Source organism: Micromys minutus (genome assembly GCF_963924665.1).
Source record: "Micromys minutus genome assembly, chromosome: 16".
In the NCBI taxonomy this organism is placed as follows: Eukaryota; Metazoa; Chordata; class Mammalia; order Rodentia; family Muridae; genus Micromys; species Micromys minutus.
Genome location: NC_137985.1, coordinates 34,159,716 through 34,183,587, shown reverse-complemented (window position 1 = coordinate 34,183,587; position 23,872 = coordinate 34,159,716). Strand labels below are relative to the sequence as shown.

The window sequence follows — 23,872 nt, the reverse complement described above, 5'->3', positions numbered from 1 at the left end:
AGAAAAGGATGGGAGCTGTAGATTACTTAGTCCTGGTATCTAATAGCAGGAGCAGGTAGCACAGGGTCCCCAGCACAGGGTCCCCCAGGAGGGGTCCGAGCACCACGACTTCTGTCCGTGCCGTGCCGGCAGAAGTGGTGCACACCAAGCCCATCACATGCCCGCCCACCGCACTAATCGAGGAAACGCCACGGCTGCTTCTTTATTTTCCGACTTCAGAGCCAGCATTGGGCGTCTGGCCGACGAGCCGGTCAAGTCTGGGAGCAGCACTGTCATTCATGTCCCGTGTGTGCGCCTCTGTGTCACATGTCATCTGCCATCTTTGGAAACTGGAAGTTATAACTTCACAAAGCCAAGGCCTGCTCAGGTGATGACGGTTTCAGAGAAGCAGGAGGAAGAGAATTCTGGGCTTCGAGTTCTGCTCACTTGACCAGGGCTTCAAGTGCTTAGCCCCCTTCTTAGGCGAAGATGTTACAGCGCAGATTCACTTTCCCAGTTCTGCACAGCCCAAAGTCCCTCTTACCCTCCCAACTCAGATACTCTTTTGTCCCCTCCCCACCCCCTTTTTGGAGACAAGGTTTTCCTATGTAGCCCAGGTTAGCTTCTGACTAGAGTTCCTCCTGAGTGCTAAGATTATAAGTGTGTGCCACCTGAGTCCTTTTCTCTAGTTTTGTACATCGATTTCTGTTCAGGTGGCTGAGAAAACAAACTCTTCCAGACCCTGTGAGAAGGATGGGTAGTCTGAATGAAGAAGGAGACTCGAGGGCAGAAAGGAGGGCAACTGTAGCTAGGAGGGCACTTACCACTTTTTGGTTCCCTTCATTATCCGTGAGCAGCCATTCAATGTCCAGGGTGTCTTTCTCCGGAAGTCCCAGTTGATGGTGACAGGGCAAGGTGACCTTTTCCTCTGCCACTCTCTTGATCTCAGTGTGAGTTCCCAGCGTTCCAACATAATAGGATACTGGAAAGAGGAAAAAAAACCTCTAATGAGCAAAGCAGATGCTGGACAACCGCACGGGCTGGGCCAACAAACAAACCCAGGGAGCGCCTGTGGGCAGGGAGGGAGCAAGGCAAGGCTTCCAGACTCTAGGACTATGAGCACTTTGCCTGCCACTGGCTCCTCCCACTTTCAGAGCCAAAGATTCTTCAGCGTTCATGGATTTCACACTACTGGGGCCTGTCTTTTAATTCCTAGTTAAGTGTGTGTGTTGTTTTGTTTTGCAACAAAGTTTCACACTGTAGCTCGGGCTGACCCTGCGTACACTATCTAGTCCATGGTGGCTTTAAACTCATGGCATTTTCCTTGCCTCACTAGTAACCACCGTCAATTCCCTGTATTAGTTTTGTTGGTGTTTGCTTTTTACGATTGTCATGAGGCAATTGCTGGGCCTGGTGGTGTTGCCTTACAGCCTAGCGATTAGACAGCTGAAGCAGGAAGCTGAAAGGATCGAGGTCGGCCCAGGCTGCAGAGGAGTTGAGGGCCAACCTTGGCCATTTAGTGAGACCCTGTCTCTGAATAAAAAGTGAAGAGTGAGCCAGGCAGTGGTGGGACATACTCAGGAGGCAGAAGCAGGCCGATCCCTCGGAGTTTGAGACCAGCCTGGTCTACAGAGTAAGTTCCCAGACAGCCATGATTACACAGTGAGACCCTGTCTCAAAAATACCAAGTATGAAAAAAAAAAAAAAAAAAAAAAAGACTAAAAGCTTGTGGATTTAGCTCAGAGCTCAGTGGGAGGGTGTTTGCTTAGCATGTGAGATCTAGGCTCAGTCCTTAGTACCTCAATGACAACATAAAACAAACGATATATCAGCAACCTTTTTTGGTTTTTCGGTTTTTTTGAGACTTATTTTCCCTCTCTCTCTGTGGCTGTAGCTATCCTAGATCTCACTCTGTAGACCAGGATGGCCTTAAACTCAGAGATCTCCCTGCCTCTGCTTCCCAAGTGCTGGGGTTAAGGACGTGTGCCACCACCGCCCAGCCACAACCGTGTCTTTCATGTCTTCTACTCACAGAGGCTTCTGGAAGGATGGCATTCACTGAAACTTTGCATCAACACAGGCAGCTCTAGTTTCTGAAGTTACAGGGTCAAAGGCAGGGAGGCTCAGGAGAACCTTCCACACGAACCTTCTTATCTTTCAAACGAGCTGCTCTAACCCCAGAATGGTTTTCTGCTTTCTAGTGGCACACATTTCAGAGAAATGAAAACATGACAAACATCGTCCTGATATAAAGGGAAATTATTCATGCCAGGAGAATTATGCAAATCTAGAGACAAGCATGGGCATGTAATTACAGGGTTTAGGATAGTCTTCCAAGGGCTTGGTAAATATTAGAAATGCCATATGGAAATCAGCCGTCTGGGATAGCATAGCACTTCGTGGTTCTAAAAGAAAAGCAACTGCTGTAATTGCCGAGTGCCTCGCTGGTCACCCAGCTACTCGGGAGGCTGAGGCTAGAAGGTCACTTGAACCTGGGCATGACAGTCAGACCCAGTCTTTAAAGAAAACAAGGGTCACGTCTAGTGCCCGTGTGTCTGTCTGTGATCCCAGAACGTGGACTCTGAGGCAAAAGAATCGAAAGTTTGGCACTACCTGGGCTTTAAAAAAAGATTAAAAAGCTGGGATTGAAAGGATAAAAAAATATAGCCTAGCCCCTCCAAGGACCCTAAGCTAAAGGAGCCTTAACCCCCGGCCCTAGTGACTTCTGACAGCCATTGCCACCCCCACCCAGGAGACCACGCAAATACAGACCTCTGAGACTATAGGGAAATGATTGGTTTGTGATTCACAGGTTTTGCAATGATTGGTTGTAATTCACAGGCTTTTGCTATGAAATGATTGGTTTGTGATTCGCGGGCTTTGTTGTGAGTCATACAAAATCTGTCTCGATTCTGCCCTCGTGGTCCGCAGCCCTCTATTCCAATATGGCGTACAGGTTGTGGGCCCCAAGCGCACTCAGAATAAAAACCCTCTTGCAGTTTGCATTCAGACCGTTTCGTTTCTTGTGAGTGATTAGGGGTGTCGCCTTTCCTGGGAGGTGCAGAGAACCCGCTCTTTGAGGTTGAAGGATCCCCGACCCGGGAGTCCGCTCTTTCAGAGTCAGAGAGTTAGTTCAACATTTAAGAGCACTGGCCTTCCTCAGGACCCTAGCCCGTTTTCTTGCCACTTTTAGTCACGTGCACCCCAGACGTCAAGTTCTTTTGGAACAAATATGGTGCAAAATGCAAGGCTGTGAGATGCAACCCACGTGTATACACTGGAATTTGAACAAATATGTGTTTGTTCACCCAGCTTATGTGGTGCAACCAGCATAGACACAACACTTCCAGTTTCCTTTTACTTTGTAAGCGAGAACGATTTCCTGTAAACGAGCACAGTTTTGGTTTTGGGTTTTGCTTTGTGGGTTTGAATACAGGGTACATCGCCAGGTCACCCTTTAGACCTCTTTTGCTGACGAGTGAACTAAGGCACAGGGGAGGGGAATCTTGAGATGAGGTCCTGATAAGTCAATAGAGCGGAAATGCTCTGTAACATTCTCCGGATAAGTCCGGTCTCCTCCGGGTAAGTCATTTAGAGCGGAAGTGCTCTTTAACATTGCGGGTGCTCAGCAGCCCCCAGGAAACCTGAGACTGACTGCGTTGTTGTTCTGCGTTGAGCTTGGAGGAGGAAGGGCCAGCTTTCACCGCCGATGAAACCCAAAGCTAGAGAACCCTACACTACCCGCCTGCACCCAGGAGGCCCTTGCTATTTGCAGAATGAATAAATGACCCGGCTGTGAGACTTGCTGAGGGAGGCCACTAGAGGGAAACAAAAACTCAGATTTGGCCCATGTCCCCAGAGGACCGGAACACAGCGGTAGGTGGTGTGCACTGCGCTCCCTAGCTTCTATTTATAACACATCCAGAATTAAATACAGCAGCAGCAGGAGGGTGCCTTCGTGAATATAAACGACTTCAAGTGAGGCAGGGAGGGTCGACCAGAGCCCCCGATCTGCTTTGTTTCTTGAACCTCAAGCCCCCAGACTCCAAGATGCCACCAGGATCTCTGCAGATTTCTGGTTTTTTTTTTTTTTTTTTTTTTTTTTTTTTTTTTTTTTTTTGTCATCTTAAATAATTTTTACCATATGTTGAGTCTACAGTCAGAGCTGGCAGGGGCCTCGGTAGTGTTTGTGGGAAATGCTTGGCATGTGCCTGCCATCTGGTGGGTGAGAGGGAATGGGCAGGTCCAACCATCTTATAGCTGCTAGCATAGGCTTCCCTGGGCAACAGAGCTCCTTACAGTCCGTATAACTTAAAGAAGAAATCGCACCCTGGCCAAGCTAGTGAGTCACAGAGGTTCAGGGAAGGGGAAATTTTTTGAATTTTTGCTGTAGCATTTATCTATAGAAATCATTGTTGGAAGGGGGTTTGGAAAGAGGCTTCATGTGTATGTGCAAAATGCTTTCCTGGAAGCTGTGGGCTTTCCCCAGTGAGGTTTTTACAGGCAACTCAGACACTTAATAAGGTGCTAGTGGGAACCTCTCAACCTCAGCGTTATCAACAGGCCCCCATCCTGGGGTCAGCACAAAGGAGCTGCCATGTAAACAGCTCCTTCTGTGCTCCTCTATGGTGAGGAGGGACTAAGTCTTAGCTTACTTGCTAGATTTTCTTAAGGGCAGCTTAAGATTTTGCTCTCTAAAACCTCGGGTCTCATTAGATTCTTTTGATCACTCCAAGCTTTTTTCAAAATGTCCAGGCAAGGGCTGGAGAGATGGCTCAGTGGTTAAGAGCACTGACTGCTCTTCCAGAGGTCCTGAGTTCAAATCCCAGCAATCACACGGTGGCTCACCACCATCTGTAATGAGATCTGATTCTCTTTTCAGGTGTGTCTGAAGACAGCTACAGTGTACTTATATATAACACATAAGTATTTATATATACTAAATAAACAAATCTTTAAAAAGTCCAGGCAAGAGGAAGTTTTAACAAGAACCATGATCATATCCCCCACCCCCTCTCGTAAGGGACAGTGGGCTGGGCAGTGACCAGAGTACACCCTCTAACCTTTCTTTTTTCTAATTAGGACTTTCCTACTTTTTCAAAGTTCATTGAATACCCATGGTGGACAACTTGTTTTTAATTACCCATGTTGTTATCCCATGAGTACAGGCTTCCCACATGTTCCTAAACTCTGTGATGAATTATAGAAATGACCCCTGAATGTGTAGTCACTGCAGGCTCTAGGTAAAGCCACCATGTTTGGTGTAGGACTTACCATCCAAGTGACTTTCTTACCAGCCTGTGTGGATCAGAGTTTACAAAATTGAAGCATCCCTGACAAGAATCCGTTTAGCTTTGCACATTGTGTCGTATACAGTAGAGTGCCCTCTAGTGGTGACACAAGTGTAGCTTCCCTTTTTCCATGGAGTGACTTCTTTTCCTTTTCTTTCTTTATTCCCAATGGTTTTGGGACATATAGCATTCATTAAACCTGAGTTGGAGGAGTTTTCTCATATTTTGCTTTACCCATAATGCTCCAGTAATTCTCAAAATTATGGCTGCATCATTTATATATTAGAAAAGTTAAAAAAAAGGGGGGTCATTCTAGTATTGCAAGCCTGAGACAGGAGAAAGCTGTGAGCACTGTGACTTCAAAGCTAGCCTGGGCTACACTGACTGTGACTTCACAGCTAGCCTGGGCTACACTGACTTATCCTGCCTACAAAGAAAACACAGAGAAAGGACAAAAACAAATGAAAAAAACCCTGTCACGGTATAGGTCAAGAATTATGACACAGAATAACTCAAGTCAAGTTTGTAGAGTTCTGTAGGGTAAGGCTTATGTGATGCACATGACCAAGTCATCCAGAATTTTTTGGAACACTGTATACACTTCATGAGGCACCATGGACCTAGATCTAGACAGTCTCATGACCTCTTTCAGCCCTTTTTTTCTCGTGTTTGTTTGCTTGTTTATTTGTTTTGAGACAGGGTTTCTCTATGAAGTCCTGGGCTGTCCTGGAACTCGCTCTGTACACCAGGCTGGTCTCAAACTTAGAGATCCACCTGCCTCTGCCTCCTGAGTGCTGGGATTAAAGGCGTGCTCCACTACCCCCACTCCCAACCCCCCCCCACACCTTTTCTTCTCTGTAAGATGAAGAAAGGTTGCTGGAAGAATTGTATATGGCCTGGGTAAAGGATCTAACAAAGCACCCACTCAACAAATGGTGGTTATCATTATTACTTTTAAGTTTTTTAAAGATTTATTTATTTCTTTCTTTCTTTCTTTCTTTATTTATTTATTTATTTATTTATTATATAAAAGTACACTGTAGCTGTCTTCAGACACACCATAAGAGGGAATTAGATCCCATTGTAGATGGCTGTGAGCCACCATGTGGTTGCTGGGATTTGAACTCAGGACCTCTGGAAGAGCAGTTAGTGTTCTTAACTACTTAGCCATCTCTCCAGCCCTATTATTATTATCTAAAGATTTATTTATTTTATGTATAAGAGTACACTGTAGCTGTTTTCAGACACACCAGAAGAGGGCATCAGATCCCATTACAGATGGTTGTGAGCCACCATGTGGTTGCTGGGGATTAAACTCAGGACCTTTGGAATAGCAGTCAGTGCTCTTAACTGGAGCCATCTTTCCAGCCCATTGGTGGTTATTATTAACTGTCATACTATGTTGTAAAAGACAAAGAGAAACAGAACCAAGGAGGCAAAGCACGATTGTGGGGTGTTTGAAAGAGATCGTTCTGGAGAGTCAGGCGTGTTGTGGCTGTAGATCGGAGAGAAGGGAGAATACAGCAGGTAGAGGGAGCATCTGGAGCTGGGGAGCACCTGCAACTGAGGGAGTACCTGAAGCTGGAGGAGAACCTGGAGCTGGGGAGCACCTGGAGCTGGGGGAGTACCTGAAGCTGGAGGAGAACCTGGAGCTGGGGAGTACCTGAAGCTGGAGGAGAACCTCACCTCTTTTGCCAACTTGGCAGCTAGTGTTTCCTTCCAAGCCTCACACACAGCCCATTCCAGGATCTCCTTATGAAGGTCTTCAAAAGAGAGAAAAAAAAAAAAAAAAAAAAAAAAGCTGCATAGGCTATGAGTTGCTAACCACCAGACCTATCTCAGCGACATCTTTAATGCAAACATATTTGGTGTTTATACAAAGCCAAAAGCCAAAGGAATGAGGCCAGCGGAATTTCAAACATCTGGAAACTGGGATGGTGTCTGGTTAGTATTTTCCCCTGAGAGGACATTTGTTCCAGGAGTCTCTGAAATTGTGGGATGGGCACAAATACTAGGCTTTGGTTGGGAGATGGGTCACAAGAGATTCGGCTCCACATCCTAGTCCATGGGTTGGTTTTAAATAAACAATAGGAAGAAGAAAAGAGGAGAGGGGTTAGGGATAGGGAGAAGGTGACAGGAAGAAGGGGGGGGGAGACAAGAAGAGGAGGAGAAGAAGGGAAGGGGGAGGGGAATACAGTTGGAGTAAGGGGAAGCCCAATATTCATTTAAACAATGGGGACAGGTTTTCACTCCTCATTTGTTTCTGTAGTGCTGAGGTTCAAAGCCCTGGGCCTTGTACATATTGGGCAAGTGCTTAACCACAAAACTACATCCCCAGTCCTAAGTGTTAGGACCTAGGCAAAGCATTAAGACCTAGATGGGATTTTATGGCCTAGGTAAAATGTCAAGGCCTAAGTAACTGTTACCTGGCTAGCCTGCCATTATAAGGAAACTTTCTCATAGGTTTCTGCTGTTACTAAGAAACTTTCTAAAGCCAAGGTTGATTACACATTCTGTTACATTCAGTGCCCTTGGAAACTGAACATGATAGAAGTCAGTAGAACTGTTTTGTATAGTTACCTACAATAAGCTTGGACCAGAGCCAACTACCCAACAGTACTTCCTGCACCTATATATAAGCTGCCCTTAGAACAGAGCCCAACATGAGAGACACTTGCACTAATATAAGAAACTATTTGGAGAAAGTCTTCCATTGTGAGTAGGGGTCGAGTAAAGTTAAGGTTCTCAAGACATCTTACTTGGTAGAAAGAGACATGTATGTGGGTAACTGCCATCCTGGTTGGCAAGATAAGATATGAATGTTGGTCTGGAGAGACGGCTCAGTGGTTAAGAACACTGACTGCTTTTCCGGGGGTCCTGAGTTCAAATCCCAGCAACTACATGGTGGCTCACAATCATCTGTAATGAGATCCGATGCCCTCTTCTGGTGTGTCTGAAGACAGCAACAGTGTACTCATATACATTAAATAAATCTTAAAGAACAAAAGAGAGAATGAAGCCCAAGGAGGCTAAGGAAGGCCCTTGAGTCTCACAAAGTCTGATGTGAGATTACCTTCTAGTTGGGGGAATAGGTAATAAGCACATAGGTCACAAGATGAAGAGAGCAGGGAGGTGGAGATGCCTCATCACACCAGGTCTAGTAGGTCACAGTAGGCATTTGGGGTCTGTTGATAGACCTTCCTAGCACTTGGGAGGTAGAGGCAGGTGGATCTCTGAGTTCAAAATGGCTTGGTCTACAGATCAAGTTCCAGGACTGCCAGGGCTACAGAGAAACCCTGTCTTGGAAAACTAAAAAGACATGGATGTTAGACATTTCCAGTACTGGAAGACAAGTTAAAATATGAATGTTGGACACGTCCCAGCCTGGTAGACAAGTTAGGACATGAATTTTAGACAAGGCAAATCTCCTGCCAGAGTTAAATACCCCAACCAATGGAAACAGGATAAATGTACAACAAAGACATGTTCCTAAAGAAATCTACTATTCCAAAATACTGATGAGTGAAATAACTTGGCATAGTTATTTATGGATTTTGGGTCTAAAAACCCTTTAAAATCTTAAGTCAGAGTCATGGTTCAGTTCCCAAATAAACTATCCCCTCCTGACTGCAATCAATGTTTGTATGGTTTCTGAGGTGATTACTGGACCCCAACACTAACTTTTCAGATGAAATAAAGGCTGATCAAAGCTGAAACCGCCTGTCAGGTTTTTAATGCCAGCATTGGAGGCAGAGACAGGTAGACCTCTGAATTTGAAGGCAGCCTTGCCTACATAATGAATTCCAGGCCAGTTAAGGCTACATAGTGAATGTATGTCTAAAAAAACGTTAGGAGGGACAAGGACTCACCTCTTCCCCACTCTGTGACACACTATCTCATTATGTAATTTAATGTGTCCTCCCAGATTAAAAACTTCCACTGTTCTCTTTACTTACTGTGGAGAGCATTTTTGGCACCTCTGAAAAGTTGATGGCGAAGTATTATTAATATTAATATTATCCCAGGACACCTTGGGGCCAGCCAGCAGGAATCTGGCTTCTGTGCTACGCCCTCTAAGGGCTAGTATCAAGCACATTGTCATCTGTAGCTCTAGGCAGGCTCTCAAGAATAAGGCTATAAGGAAGTACATCCACTTCTGTAGTTCTGGGCAGGGCCTTTTAGAATGTGGCATAGGGAAGTACATTCGTATTTGTAGCTCCAGGCTGTATCCTTAGGAATGCAGCTCAGGGCAGGGTGGATTTCAGAATGTAGGCACAGCAGCATCCATTTTTGTCTCTGACCTTTTCACCTGACCTCCTGTCTCAGAACTGATGTTACCTTTTTGCATGTAATTAAAATGATTTAAAAGAGGACGGATTAAATAAACCCAGCTTCGCTTCAGCCGTGACGCTTGGGCCTCAAGCCCAGCCGAACTCATGCTGCAACTTTAACTAACTTGTCTGTTTTCTTTCCATCCTCGCTCCGGTTCTAGGAGGACCTGTTGGGTGTCTGAGCTGGCCTTGGACAACTTGCCAAGTGCAGATGGCACTGGGCACATGAAAATGTGAGCCTCTTGTTTCCTAAAGACCCCAGAAAGCTGATGGCTAATGATACCTTTAATTAATTTAACACTTAACTCAGCTCCTTCAAAAGCCTCATCCCAAGTAAGGCCCGTCACTATATGGTGGGTGAGCTGATATTCTGTTTAGGAAAAACTGAGGCCACAAAATTGGGGCCATGTAGTTTACAGGGAGCACCATGGGGATCATTCATTCTGGTCACTCTCCCCACACCCCAACATCAGTAGGAAACAGATCACTTCTATTAAATACATATGCACCAAGCTAGGTCGGGCAAGTTAATCTGATTGGGCACTCTGGATATACCTAATTGTCTTACCAGCTGGGATTCTGAGCCAAACAGAAGGAGAAATTTAATATAGAGATATGTCGGAAGCTACAACCAGACACAAGTACAGGGTCGGAACCTGGAATCAAATTTAATCGACTGCTGGTTGATGTGACTCTGAATTACACGAAGGGCTACACTCCTGATGGTATGAGGCTGCAGACACAGGAGGGACAGCCCGTCACATCTCACAGGAGCCAAGCTGTGGTATTAAGCACAGCTATGTGCAGTGCTAGGGGTTAAAAGCTGGATGAGACCTTGACTAATACACAAACAAAGTTTGCTGTCAGAGGATCGTAACCAGGAAATGATGGAGTCGGAGAATCAGGTCTGAAGTAAAGCTGGTACCATTGTAGCTGAGTGTCAGTAGGGCGGAATACTACAGGACAGCTGGAAATCTGCCTTCCAATATTTGAAAGATGTCAGAAAAGCTAGGCTTGGAGGCCCAGGACTCTAACCCCAGCGACTAGGGAAGCTGAAGTAGGAAGCTCACAAGTTCAAGGTTTGCTTGGACTGTAGGAGACCACAAGACCAGCAGGTTACTGGAAAATTTAGTGAGATTCCATGTTAAAATAAAGAGTGAAAAGACGGCTAAGGATAGGTTATACTTACCCTGGTTAGCATGTGTAAAGTCCTAGGTCTAATCCCTCAAACCCAGAGGAGCAAGCATTTACCAAAACAAAAACCAAAAACCCAAAAAACAAAACAACAACAAAACCCAACCCAAACCAACCAACCAACCAAACAACAAAATTAACCGGAATTCCTGTGTGGGGAGGCAGGGGGCAGCACCTGATGTGTCAGAAAGGCTCCTCATGGTTTTTGTGTCAATCAATGTGTGACTTGCTGACCTGTCTGTAGCTCATCTTACCATCCTGGCTCTAGGTCAGAGAGAGAACCGTGACTTTGGAGAATAGCCTGCAACCTCAGCCAAGTGAATTCTCCCTTAGGGTGCTACCAGCCCATGGCCATAGTTAAATGAGACTCTTTTGAAATCTTAGCCTCCGAACTTACTGCAGCATCAGGGTTAATGGGTGTCCAGGAGCGAAACAGGTAAATGAACATCTGAAGTTCAATGGTGCATTATCTGATGCTAGATTTCCCAGATACCTCCTCTGAACCAATATTTTAAAACCATATTCAACATAATTTCCTATGCCTGTGTGTACAAGGAGGATATGTGCTTCTGTGGTGTTTGTGGGTTTTGAGTGGACTGGGAAGTGAGAAATCACCCCTTCATCTTTTCTTTTTTTCTTTTTTTTTTTTTTTTTACCAAGGTCTCCCACTGGCCTGGACCTCACCCAGTAGGCTAGATTGGCTATTTAATAACCCCAAGGAACCTGCCTGTTTTCACCTCCCCATCACCAGAATCCAAGGCTTTTGTTTTTACAGTACTGGGGAACAAACCCGGGGCCTAGCACATGCTGAGCAAGCTCTTTACCACTGAACTTCATCCAGAGTCTGGAGGTAATATGTTGATAGACTCGTTAACGGCACAGTCAGACAGCAGAATGAGCTGCAGAATTCAGTAAAATTCTCATTCACCTAGGGTTTGGTCAGAGATTTCAACAAAGGGGACCCTTCTACATCAATGTTAAACTGTACATTGAAAGCATTTCTCATTGTGAAGAATATATACCTGGAAAATTTATGCCGTGCAGAGGGAAAAAAAAACCCACAGAAACGTGTACTCTTGCACGCTGGGGTGTCCAGTCACCATATTGAGCTCTTATGGTTTACACTAAGGTTCTAGTTTTGTTTCCTTGTGCCCTTCACTTTCCCAAGGTTCTTGGAAAGAATGGAAAGGGACTTGTCCACAGGTCTGCAGTGCTCCTTTCTGCTGGAACTTTCTGCAGGACTACAGCGCTTCTTTTAGCGTTGTAGATGTTTTAATCCACAAGAGGGCAGAATTCACTCAGGGAGAATTTACAAATACCCAACCTTGGTTTCTCCTAACAAAGCTCATAACTGACAAAGAATTATAGACTGTCCTGGGCTTAAACCCGATCAGCACTTTGGCGCATTTGCTGTCTTGTGTTAAGACTGCATGACCTTAATTCTCAAGGGCCAACGCAACAGATGGAAACTTTAGAAGACAGAGGGCTTTCAGAGGACTTCTATTCAGGAAATGAGAACTAGCAGTGTTTTAATAACTTAAAAAAAAAAAAAAAAGATTAGTTTTGTGGTTTTGGGTGTCTTTCCTGTGCGTATGTCTGTATACCACATGCACAATTGGAGGCCTTAGAAGAGGGTGCTAAGTCCCCTAGAACTAGAGTTAAGGCATTTGTAAGACACAGTATGGGTGCTAGGAACCTAAGCTATGTACCGTGGAAGAGTAGTCAGTGCTCCCACACTGAGTTATATCTCCAGCCCCTATTTTTAATTACTTTTAGCATCTCAAGGTCAATATTTCAGTCTCTGCAACTAAAACAGATGTTTGCTCTGTTTGTCTAAGACCAAAAATGTTTATTTTAATTGCAGAATATATTATAAGGAAAAAACAAAACAAAACAAAACAAAAAAGTTACTCAGTAGATATGACATTCTGTCTCAGTAAATAAAACAAAGAGGGAAAGGACAAAAACCTGTTCTAAGCCAGACAGCAGTGGCACATGCCTTCAATCCCTGGACTCAGGAGGCGAAGGCAGAGACAGATCTTTGAGTTCGTGGACAGCCTGGTCTACAGAATGAGTTCCAGGACAGCCAGGCCTACACAGAGAAACCCTGTTTCTCAATACCAAACAAAGAACAACAATAAAAAGCCACAACTTGTGCCAGAGCCACATTCATGTAGTACCTACATTTGAGAGGCAGAGGGAAGGGGATTGCTGAGAGTAAAAGGCAAACTTAGTCTAGAGAGTATGGAAGATCATATTTCAAAACAAAACCAAACAAACAACAAAACAAAAAGCCGAAGGATGGGCTGGAGAAATGGCTCAGCAGTTCAGAGCAGTTGCTGCTCAATTATGATAACAAGCATTTGGATCCCAACACCCACTTCAGGGTGTTCACCAGCACCTGAACTCTTCTGACCTTCCCAGGCACGGACATACACACACACACACACACACACACACACACACACACACACACACACACACACATACACACAATGTAATTAAAAGCCAAAAAATGAAGCACAACAGAAATCTGCCTTGATACTTAACGATGCCAAGAGGTCAGTAAAGGACCCCGGGTTCTTTCAGCCTTGAAGTTTAGACTCTGTGCTAGGCCAGGAATCTACCCTATCTACAAAGTCATGGGAAATGCTGGCTATGAACTCTAGAACCTCAAACAAGAGCAGGCGTATGGAAGGTCATCTAAGTCACTGTCTTGGCTTCAGGCTATGAATCAAGGTAGTCTGTGGAGATGTGTCAGACATACTCTGATTATAGTTGAGAATATCAATCACAGTGAGACTGTCTTGAGATTGTGACAGTGCTGTGGAGTACCACCTTTCTATTATTGTACATCACACACTCAGGGATACCAACCGATGTCACATTTCCTTAAACACCAAATCCCTGCTTCTCTGAGTGCCACAAACCAGCAGGGACTCTGACAACATAGTTGCCATCCAAAGGGGAGTGACCACATCACTGTTCACAAATACAAGTGGCACTCCTGTTGCTGTGTTAAGAACTGCCAGGGGTGAAGGATTATCTTTTGTCTATGAGAATACCACGGTCTAATAGAGAAAACACACAGACACCAAATCACACACACTACGATGAGCATGTGTGACGGACGAGAGTTCTCTAAGAACCCAGAGGGAAGATCACAAAAATGGCTGCGTCTGCTCTGGGCCTGGAATTGGTTGAAGTTCTAGTAGCTGTAAATGCCAAGTGATGATATGCCATAAGCTGTGAACAGCAGTCTGACTGCTTGATATACCAATGTCAAGAGACTGTGGCACAGGCCTCTGAGACCCTGCATCCTGACGTGTACTCATAGTGTGGCGGTGGGGAGGAGGAAGACCAATAGCATGCAAGCTTTGACCCTGCAGACTGGAAGCTGAACTAGCTTTTTTGTTGTTGTTGTCGTTGTTTTGGCCTCAGACTCAGACTTTTTTTTTTTTTTTTTTTTTTTTTTTTGCCTTAGCCTTTCAAGTGCTGGGATTTCTAACATGTACCACGACACACTAGAGGTTGTACCCTCATTTCTCAAGAAATGATGACCCAAGGAAGGATATCACCTTGTCTGCAAAGACCAGGACAGTCAGAAACACAGCAACTCTTGAGCTTTTTTCCTTCATCCTCCATCGTGAGCTCTGGCTCACATGAGGAACACACACATACACATCCCTGTCCAGAGCCCTCTGCATGTGTGCCTGTGCCAATCCACAGATCACAGAGTGTGTGCCTTTGATTATGAATGACACTTCCAGAGATCCAGATCTCACCCTGGCTTATTACCTCAGTGTGATGGTTTGTATATGCTGGGCCCAGGAAGTGGCACTGTCGGGAGGTGTGGCCTTGTTGGAGTAGGTGTGTTACTGTGGGTGTGGGCTTGAGATTCTAACCCTAGCTGCCTGGAAGCCAGGGGCTGATAATATCTATTAGAATCGGGCCTTGACCAAAGAAAACAGCCAGTCTCAGCAGGAGGTGATTTGTAAGGGAGGTGGGTTCTGGAACTTTCCTCCCTGTCACTCCTCTGACCCACACCCAAGTGACTCAAAGGGCTGCATCATGTTATCTGTCTGTCTTGGGTCATGTTTTTCCTCACATGATCTAATTTTGAGTCTTGAGCTTGTCTTTGCCGTTCCATCAGAGCTGAAAACCAATTTGGCCTGACCTCCCTTCCTGCACACCTGACATCCTCCTTTATGCTAGGGGCAGAAGCATATGGGAAAAACGAGAAGCCACCCACGGGAATATCACCCACATGTTTTACCATCCATGATGAGTGTCTCTCAGTCCAGCTACTGAACAGCATCCCTTAAAAGGGTTTCAATGTAACCATACGGTAAGTCAGCATCCAAGCAGAACAAAAGGTTCACAGTGAGAAATAAATCTCCCTTTCTCCCCCTCCCTCCCTTCTCCTCTACAGATGACTCACTGCACATTCAAATGCTTTCTATGTGCCCCACAGAATTACAGTTTTGGCTAGATACAGACTGTTAGGTTGGAAATGGATTTTGCTCAAATTTCAGACAGATTGCTCCATTAGTGTGGTTGACAGTCCTGATTGTCAACCTGGCTGGATAGAGGTATGCCCAAGGGATGAGGAAATCTCAACTTTAGGTATATTGCAAAGGCACTGTCAGAGAGGCTCTTCCCGAATGTGGGTGTGTGAGTGAGTGGTACCATGTCTACTGGCCGGAAGCAGGATCCTCCTTCCCCTACCTGTCCATCAAAGGTTAGGCTGTGCCATCTGCTTCTATTACCTTGATGTTCTGACTTACCAGAGGTGCAAATTCTCTGAAACAGGCAATTTAGATTTTTATTGGCATTTCAGGGGTTGTATGAGTCTCGGTGTGGATTTCCTCCTCTCCTTCCGTCTTTCCTTCCAGTTACTGTCAAGCCACTTAACATGAAGATTTGTTTTATGTATCAGGGAATGTTATTGTGCTATTTAACAACAATTGCACACAACTTCTCTGTGCAGTTTCCCCTTAGATGCCTGGCCTCCTTGGATCCATCCTTGAATCCATCCTGGACTCTTCATGTCTGTTCTCTCTCTATTGAGCTGTTCCAAGAGTTTTCCTCAGGGCTCTCTGGGGACGCATTGTAAGAAAGCTGTTTAAACTAGCCGTCCAGCTATCAGATCTGTTCTTTCTTGCTTCTGTAACTTCAGTACTTTCTTTTTTATTGTTATATTTTTCTTTTTCCTCACTACAAGATGGAGGAAGTAACTGTACAGAATCCATGGACATTAAATAAAAATTAAAGCCAAATTCACACCTTTAATCTCAGCAAGTGGTGCTCTGTGAGTTTGATACCAGCTTCCCACCACCACCACCAACCACCACCACCACCAAAAAAAGTATATTTATAAGAATTAGGTTATTCTAAATACACTTCTTTTTATTTATTTATTTAATGTATGTGAGTACATTGTCACTGTCTTCAGACACACGAGAAGAGGGTGTCAGATCTCCATTACAGAAGTTTGTGCCCTATCATGTGTTTTTTGGGGAACTGCACTCAGGACCTCTGGAAGAGCAGTCAGTGCTCTTAACTGCTGAGCCATCTCTCCAGTCCCTCTAAATACACTTCTATGCATTGATGCTTTACCTGCATATGTGTCTGTGTGAGGGTGCTAGATCCTCTGGAAAGTGGACTTAAAGACAGTTGTGAGCTGCCATGTGGGTGCTGAGAATTGAACTTGGGTCCTCTGGAAGACCAGCTAGTGCTCTTAACCATTGAGCCATCTCTCCAGTTCCTTAAATACACTTCTGATACATCATAAATGTCCATTAAATATTACTACTATTATTGTTATTACCTGTTCCTCTTAAATAACATCCTATTCTTGGCTCTGGGATATTAACCAGTGTTCCTTGCATATGTGTGTGTGTGTGTGTGTGTGTGTGTGAGAGAGAGAGAGAGAGAGAGAGAGAGGATCAAGAGAGAGACAGAGGCAGAGAGACAGAGACAAAGACAGAGACAGACAGAGACAGAGAGGGAGAAAACCAGTTTGATGGGGCTGTAAATGAATGAGAATGAGACTTGGTCCATGCTGGGTTTCTCGGTAGACTTTTTCATTGTAGAATTTCCTTTTCGGAGGGATTGTCTGATGCATTTGTTCACAAAATTCTTTTTTTTTTTTTTTTGAAGCATAGGCCAGACTTGAATTTGTTAGATGGCTGGGGCTGGCCTTAAACTCCCAAACCTCCTGCTTCTCTGCTCTAAAGTGCTAAGATTAGCTGGTTTGTGACACGCCGCCACCCAGCATTACCCAGAGGGTTCTCAAGTCGGCTGTCTGTTGGAAGGAGGTAGGTGGGGACATAGCTGAGCCATGGAAACATAGATCAACCTCAGAGAAAGGGCTACAGACTCTGGTGTTGCTTCCAGGTTGGCCTGTTTTGTCCTGTATCCGATGCCACTGAGTCTAACTTCCTAAACTTCCCTACAGGGATAAAGAATTTGGACATCTATGTGGAGGTACAGAAACAGAAACTTAGCTATCTAACTACTGTTATAATTTGAATATGCTTGGCCCAGGGAGAGGCACTATTTGGAGGTGTGGTCTTTTGGAATAGGTGTATCGTTGTGGGCATGGGCTTTAAGACCTTCGTTTTAGCTGCCTAGAAGCCAGTCTTCTGCTAGCAGCCTTGAGATGAAGATGTAGAACTCTCAGCTCTGCCTGCACTATGCCTGCCTGGATGCTGCCATGCTCCCACCTTGGTGATAATGTACTGAACCTCTGAACCTGTAAGCCAGCCCCAATTAAATGTCATCCTTATAAGAGTTGCATTGGTCATGGTGTCTGTTTGCAGCAGTAAAACCCTAACTAAGACACTGCCCCTACCCTTTTTAAGGCAAGGGCTGGGCTTTAGACTTCTGACTCTTCCACCTCTATCTCCCAAACCCCGGGATTATGGACATGAACCACCACCCTTCTAAAGCAGATCCCCTGACGCCAGCTGTGAGCCCTAGGCCTCAGCTCAGCTGTCTTCTGTGCTTAGGTAGACTTCTGTCCTGTGACGAGCTGGCTTGCTCCCTGTAAGTCTTCACATGCTGAACTCTCCTCAGCCGTCTCTCTCCTGCATGCTCTCATCACTAACACTTGCTGACATTTCTCCTCTGCTTTTATTTACGTCCCCATTCTCCTGTCCTTGGGGACTCTTGTCTACTCTGTTCCTTTGTTTTCACCTTAACGGGAGTTGGGAGAAGAAACAGGAAAGGACTTATGTCCAATCCACTGCTACTTACAGGAAATGATTTGGAAGGGAGGGCAGGTAGGCATCTCCTCTGTTTCGATTTTGAGAACATTTACAACTTGGATCTGTCTGCCTGTGACTTTTTATCTTTCTACTTCCTGTATCGATGGACAGTCATCTTTGCTGAGTTCAGTCCCTCCACTTCCAGAGTGCTCTGCCCTGCTGCCTGGCGCTGCACCACAGGGGACAGTCCTTGCAGGAGAGGACAGCTGGTCCTTGTGCTCAGCAGCTCCTGTCCGGATCCTGGGTGTTCAGATTCAGGCTGCAAACCATTTCTGTTGCAACATCCTCTGCCCAGCATGAGACAAGAGCAGAAAGAGCTCCCCTTTCCTCTTAGGCTCTGCTTCTGCACAGAGCCTGCCTAAGAGAAGAACGTAGTAGGAGCAGCGAAGCAAGTCTCAAGGAGAAAGAGAAAGCTGCCAATCGCTTTCCTCATCCATCCATCTGTCCATTAGTCGGTCAGCAGTCTGTTTTTCAAGATCAGGTCTTGCTATATATAGCTCATGCTGGCCGCAAACTGATCAGCTTCCTGCCTCAGCCTCCTATATTTATTTAGTTATAAGACAAGGTCTTACTATGATACTCAGGCTGCCCTTGAACTTCTGCATTCGAGTGGTCCTTGTGCCCCAATCTCCTAAACAGCCAGAGCTAGCTAGTACTACTGAGTTTCCCATTGCTACCTCCTGACTCCACGCTGGGGTCTGACCCCAGGTCTCACCAATGCACAATCATTTCTGCTTAAGACACCACAAGAGAAAAACTGTGCGGATTTTAAAAAATTCCCTGTTTATCTTCTTTTCCTCTGTGGCTTCCTCTTCCCTTCTTTCAGTTTAGCAGGTTCTCTGAACTTAGGGTCTTTTGGTTCAGACTGGGGGACAAGAATGATGGTTTTCAGTGGTCAAGGAAGCACAGAGCTCTCCTGGGTGAGCTATCACCGCAGTGTAAGTGAAGCCTTGTTCTACCCAGCACAGCGCTTTCTCAGCTTGCACCTCTTTTGCTGTGTCTGCAGTTTGGAAACCCCTCTAGAGACTGAGGTCTGCTTAGAAAAAAATATTTGTTTAAATTCTTCTTCTTCTTCTTTTTTTTCCTCTGTGGTCTTTAAAAACCACTATGGTTTTTAGTCTTGCAATCAGTTTTTCTGGGCATATCACATTTGTCTTCAGCTGTGACCTTGCTGGGGCCATGAACTCTGCAGACCTCTAGGATGGATCTGATATTTCTGTGGGTGAGAACTTGGTGGTAAGGCCTGGGGTGGGGGGAGTGGGGAAACAGGCACATGCAGACAAATATCTCAGCCAGGGAGTGTGCAAGTGGACCGTATAGTATTTTCCAGGATCACTCGGGGATTCTGTTTAAGACACAAGCAGGGCTGACTCAGGATCCCTTCTCCCTGTTTTCATGGAGCATCCTTAAGGGAGAAGTCATAAATCTTGTTAGACAGCAAAAACTTGGCATCACTTTGAAGGCTACAGGAGCCAGCAGGAGATGGCAATGGATGGATGGAATGGTGAAGTCAGGGGAGGAAGTAAGACCGGCCTGCAAAGGACCATGGCATTTCAGAAGACAGGATGAAGGGTAATTGCAACGTCACAGAGGCAGGAGTGACGTGGGGTGTTTGTTGGGAGTGCACTGATCAAGGTTGTATTACAAGGGAAAAAAAGGAGCAAGGGGGAAGAGTGAGCTATCTGAGGGGCACTTAAGGGTAGGGCCTTTTAGAAAAAGGAGGGGTCTGGCCTTCAAGAACACTCCCCCTCCCTCCCTCCCTCCCTCCCTCCCTCTCTCTCTCCTCTCTCTCTCTCTCTTCCCTCCACCACTGTTGTTTTTGATTTAACAGGAAGTGTCTGGTTTTTTTTTTTTTTCTATGATTTTCCAGCTGACTGGTGTACTATTCTTTGAGATTGCGGCAGACACAGGTAGACATCTATTTCTGCCCTCTTGGGCTGTAACCCTTCTTATCGCTCCAGATGGGATGTAGAGTCACAGGTGTGTGAACTGAGATGCAGGGAGATGGGGACAGATTTCACTCAGCAGATGGGCCTGTCTGCTGATCCTAGAAGGACCAAGTCTCTTTGCCCCCTGTGTTGTGACTCTGTAATAAGCTAACTGAGCCATGGTGCCTAATCCTTTGTTGTTCCTTATTTTGTTCTCTCTCTCTCTGTGTGTGTTTCTGTTTCTCTGTCTCTCTTTGTGTGTGTGTGTGTGTGTGTGTGTGTGTGTGTGTGTATGTGTGTGTGTGTGTTTTGAGACAAGGACTGATCTAGCCCAGGCTGGCCTTGAACTCATGTTCTTCCTCTTCTACAACCCAAGTGCTTAGAATACAGTGTGTATCACCGCACCTAGGTACTCCCAATCATTTTTTAGATATCTGGTCATGTCCTTCTAACACCCATTCATTTGATAAACATTTATTGGATAAATGTAAGGTACCAGTAAACATTTTAAAGGGAATAAAAGTAGTAGCGAGAAAACCAAATTGGATATTCTTCTCATATGTCCTTCTCAAAAGGGGCGCTTAAAGCTGGTACTGGCACACACAGAAAGATCATGGCTTCTGGGTCAGCCTGGGCTACACAGCGAGGTCCTGCCCCAAGCAACAGCAAACAAAGGCAAGTGATGATCAGTATGATAGGAGTGCTGAGATTCACAGAGTGGATATATAATCTGTGCACGGTGGTTGGGAAGACAACAGCCTCTGTAGGCTCAGACAGGTTTCCAAAGCCCATGCCAGGCCCAGGGGCTCCTCTTTCCCTCTGCCTGCAGCAGGATGTAGCTCTCCACTGCTGCTCTAGCCTGCGCTAGCGCTGCCAGGATCCTCCTTATGACAGTGGACTGACTAACCCTCTGAAACTGTAAGCAAGCCCATAATTAAATTCTTTCTTTTATGAATTGCCTTGGTCATGGTGTCTCTTCGCCGTGACCAGTGATTACGTGATTAAGTTAACAGTGTAATCAATATTCACCTGGACTGTCATTTTCTGAATGCCAGCAAGTAAAACCAATTTCTTCTTTCTTCTCTTTCTTCTTTCCTCTTTTCCTTTCTCCCTCCTCCCCTCCCTCCCTCTCTCCTTCTTACCCTTCCTTTCCCTCCCCTCCCTTCCTCTTCTCTTCAATCCCCCCCCCCTTATAGCCAGAGTATCTCTATGTAGCCCTGGCTGTCCTGTCCTGAGACTTTGCTCAGTAGACCAGGCTAACCTTGGATTCAGAGATCTACCTTCCTCTGCCTCTGCTGGTATTAAAGGTGTGTGCTACTGCAACCAGCTCAATTTCTTGTATTTAAAAAATATAAAATGGAGGGACGGGTAAGCAAGAAGGCTTGGTTGGTGAAGGCACATGCTGCAAAGCATGAGGACCGAAGTTTAACCCACATGGCTAGATAGAACCAACTCTGATTGCCACACGTGCACTTAGACATATATGTATATACACGTACATACATACTTATTTATATATATACACATATATACACCACACACATACATATATCATTCATGTGCATTTTAAAAATTTATTTCTTGTATATCAGTACACTGTCGCTGTCTTCAGACATACCAGAAGAGGGCATCAGATCTCATTCCAGGTGGCTGTGAGCCACCATGTACTTGCTGGGAATTGAACTCAGGACCTCTGGAAGAGCAGTCAGTGCTCTTAACCGCTGAGCCATCTCTCCAGCCCTCGTGTATTTTTAAAGTAATGCATTGTTGGGACTGGAGAAGAGGCTCGGTGGTTAAGAGTGTTTAGTATTCCTGCAGCGGGCCTAAGCTCAATTCTCAGCTTCTCACAGCCTCTTGTAACTCTAGTTCCAGGGGGACTTGACATTTCCTGTCCCCAGTGGGACCTTTATATACATGCACATGCCCACACAGGCATATACATACACACAAAGCAAACGAGCAAGCAATTAAATAAGAAAGAAAGAAAGAAAGAAAGAAAGAAAGAAAGAAAGAAAGAAAGAAACCTGTGTTTGCCATATTGTCCTGACCTATGCCCTAAATCCTGAGAGTAGATGCGTGGTCCTCTGCCTTAAAGGGACACTTTGAGTCAGGAGGAGTGATGTACACCTTTGATCCCAGCACTTGGGAGGCAGAAAGCAGGTGACTCACTGTGAGTCCCAGGCCAGTCTAGATTGCATAGGAGTCCAGGCTAGCTAGGAGTATCCTGTAAAATCCTATCTCCAAGTGGGAATGGGCTGGAGAGACGGCTCAGTGGCTAAGAGTACTGGCTACTCTTCCAGAGGACTTGGGTTTGATTCCCAGCACCTGCATAGTATTTCAGAATGTCTGTAACCCCAATTTCAGGGGATTGAACTCTGACAGTACCATGTGAACAAATGATGTACAGGTATAGATGCAGGCAGAACACCCATACACATAAATAAAACAAATATTTGTTAAAATTTAAAAAAAAAAGTTTTGCTGGAGTGTTCTACTTAACAACCTCTAGTGGCCACACAACTGTGTGCAGTGCATAAGAAAGGCTTCTGAGATTTTAGTTCTCAGTTACTTAGTCATGGGCCATGTTGGGCATCACAAAGACACAGTCTTGTCCACAGCCATGTTTCTGTTTATACCTTATCACCTTAAGCCTTTTTCAGAAAACCATGATTTCTTCCTTTTTGCATTTTTATACAATACTCTAGATACACTGCTACAGTCTGGCCTCCTCTTTTTCCTTCTCTTCCTTTTTCTGTTGAGACAGGCTCGGGCTGGCTTTGAACTCCTGCTCCTTCTTCCTCCGTCTCCTAAACTCACTTCCCATTTTCTTTCTCCAATTAGACAGTAAACTCCCCAGGCAGGGGCATTTCTCACATGCACTCTGTTTGACGTTTGTCATCAACAGCCATCCAATGAATATAAGTTGACCTGATTAATCTTCAGAGGGACATAGAATTGCCTGGGAAGCTCACTTAAATTTAAAAGCATTAGTTATTTTATTCATTTATCACTTCATGAATTAATTAAATATCAACTTTGTATTCTTGAGGTAGGCTATGAATAGCAAAGAAAATAGATCTAGTCCCTCTCTTATAAAGCTTATAATTGAAGAAGACACCTAGGAATAAAAGAAAAATACTTAATTACAAGTATTTAATTATACTCAATAGGATAGATTAAGCATAATCAAATACTAGCTATGAAAATGTGACAAATTTTCTCTGGGAAAAGTCTAGGAAGTTATGAATAGATAATTCTATTTTTGAATACAGTGCTTTTTTTTTCTCCTGTGCTGAGGATTAAAACCAGGGCTTTACACATGTTGGACAGACATTATACTCTTGTATGAGATCTTTATACTGTCCTACTGTGAGAATAATCACTTCTTCTCCACAGTGATGAGGAAGCCTCCCCACACAGAGGAGTGAGGACTAATAGACAGGTATTCTCTGCAGCCTTCAGACACAGCTCAAACTTCCAGGAGCAGAGAAGCCAATTCTTTTTTCTTTTAAATTATTTTTGCTTTATTATTTTATGGGGGTATTTTGCCTGTACGTGTACATATGTGTGTGTGTCTGTGTACACATTGCATACAAGGCTTACTGAGGTCAGAAGAGGGCGTTGGATCCTCTGGAACTGGAGTTAGAGATGTTATGAGCTGCCATGTGGGTGCTGGGAATCGAACCTGGATCCTCTGGAAGCGCAGTGAACGCTCTTAAATCGGTGAGTCATCCTCTCCAGCCCAAGAAACCAATTCTATGTGAAGTCTTTCAGAAACTAGAAAAGAGGGAGCCTTTCTCATCACATTTCAGCCACTATAACTCTAAGCCTAAAGCCAAAGATACCAGGCATAGAAAAAAAAAAAACAGACCAGCATC

General features: G+C 44.9%; 1 protein-coding gene across 1 annotated transcript in view; it reads right to left on the bottom strand.

Moving 5' to 3' along the window:
- The window catches only part of CLMP (CXADR like cell adhesion molecule), a 94,642-nt gene that overhangs the window by 19,738 nt on the left and 51,032 nt on the right, over positions 1-23,872 (bottom strand). The window contains exon 2 of the mRNA XM_080930200.1: positions 804-961. Within this exon, the coding sequence (XP_080786326.1) occupies positions 804-961 (158 nt within the window). The remainder of the gene's footprint in view (positions 1-803; positions 962-23,872) is intronic.